A 10,005-nucleotide genomic window follows, 5' to 3' on the forward strand; every position below is an offset into this window, starting at 1 on the left:
CATCCATCCTTCCATCTACTATCTATCTATCTATCTATCTATCTATCTATCTATCTATCTATCTATATTTCTATCTATATCTATTTCTATCTATCATCTATCTATCTATCCGTCCGTCCGTCCATCCATCCATCCATCCATCCATCCATCCATCCATCCATCCATATCTATCTATCTATCTATCTATTATCTATCTATCTATCTATCTATCTATCTATCTATCTATCTATCTATCTATCTATATTTATGTATTTATTTATCTATCTTATCTATTTATCTATATCAATTTATCAATTAATCAATCTATCTATATCTATTTATGAGTCCTCGGCTTACGAAGGACGAGGCCAAAATTTCTGCTGTTCAGTGAGTTTTGTCCCATTTTACGACCTTTCTTGCCACCGTGGTTAAGTGAGTCGCTGCAGTTGATAACTCCGGTCGTTAAGCGAATCCGGCTTCCCACGTTGACTTCGCTTGCCAGAAGGTCGCAAAAGGAGATTGTGTGACGACCCTGGACACCGCGACTGTCGTAAGTATGAGCCAGTTGCCAAGCCTATGAATTTTGATTCTTTCCCAAGCACCCAGATTTTGATCACACGACCATGTCATGGTCGTAAGTGCGAGGATTACTCCCACGTCCCCTGTTCAGGGCCACTGAAACTTCAAACCGTCGCTAAAATGAAATGCTTGGAAGTCAAGGTAGCCCTTGACTTACGACAGTCCATTTAGTGACCATTCAAAGCTGCAGCTGTTTCAGTTAGTGACGCTGGCTTCCTCCCACCCTCCCGGCTTTGCTCATCAGAAGGTCGCAAAAGAGGATCACACGCACCCCTGTCATAACTTTGAATCCTTTGCCGAGCCCCTGAATTTTGATTGGGTGACTCTGGGGGATGCTGCAACAGTCGTAAGTGTGAAACACGGCCGTAAGTCACTTTTTTCAGTGCCGCTGTAATTCTGAGCGGTCCTTAACTGGACTGTGGTCACTCAAGGGCTGCCTGTCCATCTCTGGCAGCTTTCCCGAAGCCAACCCACCTGCTGCATTTCTGCTTCGTGGGCCGACCGGGCCTCCACCTGGTGGATTTCTGCCTGATGCTGGAGAGCCTGCTGTTCGCAGAGTGTCTCTTTCTCCAGCACTTCCCTTTGAAGGGAGCTGATCTGCGGAGAGGAGGAGGAAATAGAATGGGGATTATAATGGGGGGTGGGGGAGCCTTAGGACTGCGGTCACCAACTGGGGGGGTCCGTGAGAAAAGTTTGTTGGTCCACAGAAAAATTACTTGCATTTTTTACATTGCACCAAATCCGGGGTCCTCAGACTACGGCCCCTGGGACAGATACGTGCAATGAACGCTGGTGTTGCTGCAGAGAGTTCTCCCCCTTCGGGGTCTTTTTGTGTGGGTCGGAGGGGGGCAGAAATTCCAACTCGGGTCCTGCTTCAGCCTCCTGGTGGGGGGCTTTGGGCAAAGGCTGGAGGGAAGCGCTGGTGGTGGCGAAGGACCTCGTTCCAGTGGGACTGCATCACGGCCTGGAACTGGCTGACCATCTCAGCGCGCTGAGCCTCAAGGCGCTGGTACCTGGCTTCACCTAGACTAGAACTCACTGTGTCTTGGTGACTGGTACAAAGTCACCCAGCCGGCTTTCATGCGTAAGGCGGGACTAGAACTCAGCGACTCCTGGTGATTGGCCCAAATTCAGCCAGCCAGTTTTCATCTCTAAAGTAGAACTAGAACTGTTTCTTGGTGATTGGCCCAAAGTCACTCAGCTAGCTTTCATGCCTAAGGCGGGACTAGAACTCAGCGACTCCTGGTGATGGGCCCAAAGTCACCCAGCTGGCTTTCATGCCTAAGGCAGGACTAGAATTCACATTCTCCTGCTTTTTACCCTGGCGCCTTAACCACGAGACCAAAGCTGGTAACATGCCTTAGCACAGTGGTTCCCAAACTTGGCAACTTTAAGAATTGTGGACTTCAACTCCCAGAATTCTCCAGCCAGCAGAGCTGAGTTGAAGTCCACAAGTCTTAAAGTTGCCAAGTTTGGGAACCACTGCCTTAGCAGACAACTTTGGACCACAATTTCAAACTGTGTATGGAAACGCCAAAGCAATGCTGGACAAGTTAGAGGAATTCCACAGGAGAAGAGAAAACTCCTAGGAATCTGTAACTTACAGCCGTTGGTTTTGTTAGGAATATAATCTAACGGTTGGGTTGGCAATATTTCAATCAGGTAACAATGCTGTACCTGTTTCTTTAAATCATACTGTAAATGTGATTGGTTGCTGTTTCCTCAATCGGCCATAAGAGGGAGCCAAAATCACTCTTAGATGCTGATCTGATCTGAGTGTTTGGAAGCTGGCTGTTAGAAGTGCCATATTGTGATCAGCGTGAGCTATTGTAAGTTTTGCAACTGCTCGCAAACTTTGTGTACCGGACTGTTTGTATGATTATGGACTATGTTATTTGGATTATCCCTTAACTGAAAGACGTTGATGACTGACTGTCTTATCCGTGTATGACTTGGACTGTTTGATAGACTGATACCTCTATTTCCACCAAAGTAAAAGCCTATTTAAACTGTAGTGTCTCTGTATGCTGGTTTGTGTGTTCTCCAACACCACTCTCACAACCCTTCTCTGAACGCACTCGCTCTCCCAACGGGGAGCTTACCTAACAGGTTTTACGTTCCCCTTGCCAATATTAGCCTGAGAAGATCCCAAGAAGTCAGAACACCCCCCCTCCTCCCCCCCCCCAAAAAGCCCAGATGGGCATCGCGGATTCCCCACCTGGTCCTGGGCATCACCGAGTCTTCCCATCGCTTCCTCCAGCTGCCCTCGGAGCTCCCTCATCGCTTCTTCCTGCTCCTGAAGCTGCCTCTGGAGTGCGCCCGTCTCATCCGCCGACCCCTCACCCTGATGGTGCAGAAGACAGTCAGGAGTTTTTGGAGGAAGCTTAGACAGCCCTGGACTTTTTTTTTTTCTTCTGAAAAGCTTTTTTATTTTTTATTTTTGTTCTCTCTATACAATTATAAGTATACATTCACATAGTTATTACTCTTTTTTACATTTGTCATTCTTATGCATCTCTCATTCCTTTTACAGGGTTATAACATGCCATTTGGGTTGCTTTGCTTACCATCCCTCGCCTGTTTTGACACCACCTTCTTTTCTCTTTCTTTTCTCCCTCCCTCCCTTCTCTACTTCCTTCCTCCCTTCCTCCTCTCCTTTCCCTTCCTTCTTCCCTTCCCTCTCCCCTACTCCTCTCTTTCTCTTCATCTTCCTACCCTCTCTCATTCTCCCTCCCATCTTCCTCTCCTCACCTCTATCTTCCTTCCCTCCTCTTCCTCTCCTCCTCTCTTCCTTTCTTTTTCTATTGTTGTAGGCGTCTCTTCCAGCGCTTAATTTTTATTTTCTTGGGGTGGGATTTCCGCAGACCCAAAAAGAGTTGAATATCATTTCTTGTTCCCTTTCCTTCTCAAATTTATGCTGTTTATGTTTGTATCTTACTTTTGAATATATACTTATATACTGTTATCCTATTTTCCTCCCCTCTTCCCCCTTTTTTCTACTTAATGGCGTATAATCTATTGACGATAGGCAGCCCTGGGCTTTTCAAATGTTTTCACGTTTTAAGCCAAGCGTCCCTGGAGCCACGTGTTATCGGAAGGGAGTAAGTTTGCCAGCGGAAGTGGGCAGAGGGTCTCTGGGCAGGAAGGAGCCACGCGGCTTATTTGGGAGCCTCTCCCCAGAGCGCAGAAGCCAGGAAAGACCTCAGTAGGAACAGCTGATCTGCAGGAAAGACGCTCCTTTGTCCCACACAGCTTGGAGATGGTAACTTAGTCCCTGCGGAGGGGAGGGGGCTCACCTGGACAGGAGGCGGGGGCCCTTCCAGCGGCCCTTCTGCAGGGGCTGCCCCTCCCTGGGCCGTCAGCTCCTCGATGCGCTTGTTCAGGTTGGCCACCTTCACTTTAGCCTGCAGCTTCAGCTTCAGCAGCTTCGCATCGGCCGCCTGCCGCTCCTCCTGTAGGCGGACCAGAACGTCACGCGCGGGGCGAGGGCTCGGGGGGAGGGGTTGAGGGGCAGGTGTGACCCTTGCAGGAGGGAGCCCAGGGTGCGGTCCCAGGTGGACCAAAGATCCAGGGGGAGCCTTTTCAGCCCAGAAGGAAAAGCTCATTGCCTGGGGACGGTTGGGGGGGGGGGGGGCGACTCCTGCAGGGCCAGGTTACTTCCCCCCCTCTAGTTTGCTGATTGATTTATATCCCACCTTTGTTACTTTTACTCGTTCCAAAGGTTTTATTTCTTTTAAAAAACACAAATATTTCATCATTCGTCAATCATTAAAACATCGAAGTACAATTTTTTTGTATGCCCCTCCCTCCCTCCACCTTCCCCCCCCCCCCGACTTCCCAGAACCCGTACACGGTATGGATTTCTAACAAACACAGTCTAAAATCTATTGAGACAAAAGAAATAAAGAAATTAATGACATTCTACATTGACCTTAGCTTCTTCTTGCTGAACCAACTTTAAACAATTTAAATCATTTCTGATCTTAAGCATAGGCTAACTGGAATTTCTTGGTCCCATATTTATTTTGTATATAGTAAATCCATTTTTTCCAGTCTCGTTTATATCTCTCATTTGAGTGATCTTTAAGATATGCCGATATTTTAGCCATCTCGGCTAAGTTTGTGACTTTCAATGTCCATTCTTGGATTGTAGGCAAGTCTTCCTTCTTCCAGTATTGCGCCACCAACAGTCTTGCTGCCGTTATTAGGTGCCCACCTTTGTTACTTTTACAAATGACTCAAGGTGAGAACGTATCCAGCACACCTTCCTCCTATCTCCCCTCTCGGAAGGTGGGTTGAGCCGAGGGAGGAGGACTGGCCCCAAATCACCCAGCTGGCTTTCCTGCCTAAAGCAGGACTAGAACTCACCATCTCCCGGTGAGTTCACCGGGAGGCTGTGAACTCTAGTCCTGCCTTAGGCATGAAAGCCAACAGGCGACTTTGGGCCAATCCCCAGGAGGCTGTGAGTTCTAGTCCCACTTACACACACACACACACACACACACACACACACACACACACACACACACAGAGAGGGAAAAGGGCTTGGTCTGCTTTCCACCCACCTGAAGCGCGGCCTCCTTCTGATGGAGCTGGGCGTCCTTCTGCCGCACCAGGGTCTTCAGTTGCGCCACCAGCTTCTCCATGTGGGCCAGCCGTTCCAGGACGTCCTCTGGGGTCTCCTCCCCATTCTGCTGGCTGGGTTCAAACTCCGGTCCCTGCGGAAAGGAAGGGGGGGCGAAAAACAGGAAGTCGGAGCCCCTAAGTCACCCATGGCTTTTCAAGCTCTCAATCCCCAAACAGGGATATTGGGGTCGCATGAACACCACATGAAGGGCCCCGTCATTCACCTAGTGCTGCCAAGGGGGAGGGAGAGACACAAAGGAGGCCAGACACAAGGCCCAGGTGGCTTTGGCTGTCCCTGCTGCGAAAGGGTCAACCTCCCTATTCCGCCACAAATGAGCAACTCTCAAAATTGAATTAATTAAACATAAATGTGGAATAGGTTGCCTGTTACAGATTGGTGGTGCTGACTGCTGCTTTATTTATTTATCGTCATCATTTAACAATCACATAATCCCTTGCAGGGTGGAGTCAGGGCAACTGGATGGAGCAATGGATGTGTTGACTGGCCAGATGCTCTTCCTGTCGCCAGTGCGGAGTTTCATTCAGCAGGTATATTCTCATTGTGCCCAGAGAGAGAAATATCTGCCTCTATCTGGGATCGAACTCAGCGCCTCCTGATTGCAAGGCCAGAGAATCCACCACCAGGCCATCGCAGCACCTGCTTTATTTATCATACTTAAAGATATGCTGCCCTTTATTTATAATCATCTATGCTGCCCATCTCGCTGATAAGGTGACTCTGGTTTTATCCTTAGTTAATTAATTTAAATAGTTTATACAGCCGCTCAGTTTTATAGCAGCTGCTTCATCAATGTTCCTCCATCCTCAAGAACAATTAAGAAGGCTGGCTTTGAATAAAAGGAGGCCTGTAATTGTAGGTTGACCTGCGTCAAAGCAAGGAGAGATCCAACCTAGAACGAAGAAGAAATTCCTTTGCAGTGGGAACAATTAACCAGTGGAATGGAAGTTGCCTCCAGAAGACTGCCACAAAGAGGAGGGGATTAACCTATCCCTCAAAGCAGCAGAAGGCAAGAAACAACGGATGGAAAGTAAAAAAGGAGAGAAGGGAATTAAGGAGAGGTTCCTGACAGTCAGAACAATTAACCAGGGGAACGGCTCGCCACCAGAGGTTGTGGGGGCTCCATCGCTGGAAGTTTTTAAGAAGAAACTGGACAGCCGTTTATCTGAAATGGTCCTGGGTTTCCTGCCTGAGCAGAGGGTTGGGCTAGAAGACCTCCAAGGCCCCTTCCAGCTCTATTCTGATAGAAGTTGTGGGTGCTCCATTACTAGAGCTGAGGTGGAGCAGTGGTTAAATGCAGCACTGCAGGCCACTTCAGCTGACTGTTATCTGCAGTTCAGCAGTTCAAATCTCACCGGCTCAAGGTTGACTCAGCCTTCCATCCTTCCAAGGTGGGTGAAATGAGGACCCAGATTGTTGGGGGCAATATGCTGACTCTGTAAACTGCTTAGAGAGGGCTGAAAGCCCTATGAAGCGGTATAGAAGTCTAACTGCTATTGCTATAGAGGCTTCTAAGTAGAGATTGGAGAACTTTCTCCTGCCAAACTGGTCTAGGGGACAACAGGCGACTTACAGCGGGGGACGGTGCTGTCCCAGCATCTTCTCCATCCCCCGAGAGCTCGTGCAGGACAGTGGTGGCCAGCCCTGACAAACGGCTGAGCATCTTCACCCTCCAGGCAACCCGCGGCACAGAGGGAGAAGGAGGAGGTCGTCAGCTGGAGCATAAAAGGAGCAGAGAAGGTCCAGAAAAGGAAGGAGTCACAGCTTGCAAGCAGCCGGGGGTCTCCAAAAGGCCGCAGAGGTGCAGGTTGGTTTCTTCTTTTGGGGGGGGGGGGGGTCACTCAGCTGCTTCAGCCGTTAAGTTTTTCTGCAACAACAATCATAATCGCTACACAACAGACACCAGCTCTGCATTTACGTCCCCAGAGTGCGGCCTGCAATTCATCCCTTGCTTAGATAATTTATTCACTTTGGGTTTCTATAGCCCCCCACCCCCCCACCCACCCCCGCTCCCGACTCAGACAAGTGACTCTGGATGAAATATGCCCATTGCCCAGGAAAAAAGAGACAAGAGGTCCCAGAAAAATATTCTGGCAAATCTGTGTGTAGCCAACAGTTTGGGAAACTGCGCAATGAATGCATAAACCCTTGCCAGCCATTTTGTGAGAGCGCCTGCAAGGCATTCCCCGAATCCCATCCATTCTGTACTCTCACTCATCATCATTTAACAACCACATAATCCCTTGCGGGGTGGAGTCAAGGCAACTGGATGGAGCTAACAAGAGTGTTTTAATGGCCGGATGCCCTTCCTGTTGCCAATGCGGAGTTTTGTTCAGCAGATACATTCTCAGTGTGCCTAGAGAGAGAAATATCTGTCTCTACCGAGGATCGAACTCACAGCCTCCTGATGGTGAGAGGAGAACTCCACCTCTAGGCCACCCCACCACTCTACCCCACTCTGTGCTCTCTCACTGCCAAGGCTGTATAAAAGAGCCCTAACCAGGAAGAGATGGTCTAACACAGTTAAACTGCCAGAATCCTGGAGAACCACAGTACGTCCTGGTGGAAGGAAGTTCCAAGCAAGGCGCTAGTCCTCATCAGAACTGAGCATTTAATCTCACGGATTAAAGCAAAGAACAGAGTCAGTTTTTAAGTCGCTGCTAAAGCCAGGATTCAAATTAGCTGCTTCCATTAAGTCACATCATCCCAATGAGGTGTGTGTGTGTATGTATGTATGTATGTATGTATGTGTATGTGTATGTATATATGCATGCATGCATGCATGCATGTATGTATGTATGTATGTATGTATAATGGCAGAGGAGCATCATGCACCGTTTAGTCACTAACTGATAACTCATTCTGCCTTCCTTTTCTATTGATGTATAGAAAGTGTTGTGGCCCTCGAGTCAATGAACTAGTCCTGGTCCCAATTGGAGCATGGACCTAAAAGGAACAGGTGTGCAGAGAGGGCACATGTTGTTCATGTCATTTATTTGGGTCTATGGTCATATACAAATTGGGACTAGGGCTACTTCATTACATCTTCAGGGCCAGAACGCTTTCCATAAATTGATAGAAAAGGATAGGTGAGTGGGTGGATAGATGGATGTGTGTGTGTGAGAGAGGGGGGGGATGGGTGGGTGAATGGATAGATGATAGATAGATAGATAGATAGATAGATAGATAGATAGATAGATAGATAGATAGATATAGATAGATATAGACAGACAGACAGACAGATGATAGATAATTGTAGATGATAGATAGATAGATAGATATAGACAGACAGACAGACAGATGATAGATAGATAATTGTAGATGATAGATAGATGATAGATAGACAGACAGACAGATAGATGATAGATAATTGTAGATGATAGATAGATAGATAGAGAGAGAGAGAGATAGAGAGAGATAGATGATAGATAGACAGACAGACAGACAGATAGATGATAGATAGATAATTGTAGATGATAGATAGAGAGAGAGAGAGATAGATAGATGATAGACAGACAGACAGATAGATAATTGTAGATGATAGATAGATAGATATAGACAGACAGACAGATGATAGATAATTGTAGATGATAGATAGATAGATATAGACAGACAGACGATAGATAATTGTAGATAATAGATAGATAGATAGATAGATAGATAGATAGATAGATAGATAGATAGATAGATAGATAGATGATAGATAGATAGATAGATAGATAGAGGATGGATGGATATGGACGGACGGACAGACATATGATATAAATGATAGGTAGGTGGGTAGACAGGTAGATAGATACGATATAAAAACATAGCGCGCGCGCGTACACACACACACACACACACGTGTACACACACACACACACACACACACACACACACACATATATATATATATATATATATATATATATATATATATATATATATATAAAAAACCAAACTCAAGAGAGCACCCAGGACCCCACAGTCTGCCCATTCCCTCCTCTCCCTCCCCTTCATCTTTTTTGCATACATACATACATACATGGATATGGGTGTGTGCATATAATATACATACATACATACATACACACATACATATAATACATCATACATACACACACACATGGAAGGAGAGGGGAAGGGGCAGAATGGACGACGACTGGGGAAGGTGGGGGGGGGGGTCCCCTGGTGCTTCCTCTGAGCCTGGTTCTTTCCTTGTAGACCTTTCGCCACCCAACCAGGTAACCTGATCCGTGCTAGCAGGCTGTGTGTGTGTGTGTGTGACCGAGCAGAATCTCAAGGGGGCATCCCGAGGTCCGCAAGCCGGTCCCCCCCAGCCCCCTTCCTCTTCCCCCCCCCCCCCGCCCCTCCGAGGGGCTTCCAGGGCTCCTCATCCACCTGCAGGAAGGGGGGGGGGGAGATGCTGCACCGGTCGGGCCTCGGCCTGCAGCTCTTCCAGGGCTCAGGAGGGCAAAGCGGTGCAGCCCCCTTGGGAAAGGCTCGAGGCGGAGAGAAGCGACGACCGCGGCCGAGACTCACCGCTCCGAAGCTCCGCCGGGGTTCCGGCCACATCAGCACCGGAAGCGCCCCGGTCTCCGGCCTCTCGGCACTTCCGGCTGCCTCGCTTCCAATACCCGCCCTCTTTCTCCCCGATCTCGACCAATAGAAATGGGAAGTAGTTGAGACAGACAGGTTCTTTGTCCAATCGCTCGGCGCGGCTTGGGCTGTTGCTGTGGTTTCGCGAAGCAGAAGGGCGGTCCGGCTCACGCCTCTTTTCCCACCAATGAGCAAACGCGGCTTGGGCGCCGCCCTGCCCG

The 10,005-nt window shown here is 48.2% G+C and overlaps 1 protein-coding gene across 3 annotated transcripts in view; it reads right to left on the bottom strand.

Annotated features, from left to right (window-relative positions):
* GOLGB1 (golgin B1) overlaps positions 1–9,765 on the bottom strand; it is a 35,918-nt gene extending 26,153 nt beyond the window's left edge. Inside the window, exons 1-6 of one of the 3 annotated variants that reach the window (XM_032220632.1) lie at positions 9,728–9,749; positions 6,777–7,070; positions 5,124–5,276; positions 3,855–4,010; positions 2,777–2,902; positions 1,033–1,155 (exon numbers count right to left, since the gene is read on the bottom strand). In XM_032220632.1, the coding sequence (XP_032076523.1) occupies positions 1,033–1,155; positions 2,777–2,902; positions 3,855–4,010; positions 5,124–5,276; positions 6,777–6,866 (648 nt within the window). In that variant the 5' untranslated portion in view covers positions 6,867–7,070; positions 9,728–9,749. Of the gene's footprint in view, positions 1–1,032; positions 1,156–2,776; positions 2,903–3,854; positions 4,011–5,123; positions 5,277–6,776; positions 7,071–9,727 lie in introns of all 3 variants that reach the window. The other 2 variants (XM_032220633.1, XM_032220634.1) reach the window with 2 other exon arrangements.
* Between the last annotated feature and the right edge of the window lie 240 nt (positions 9,766–10,005).

The sequence above is a fragment of the Thamnophis elegans genome, chromosome 7, assembly GCF_009769535.1.
Source record: "Thamnophis elegans isolate rThaEle1 chromosome 7, rThaEle1.pri, whole genome shotgun sequence".
NCBI lineage: Eukaryota > Metazoa > Chordata > Lepidosauria > Squamata > Colubridae > Thamnophis > Thamnophis elegans.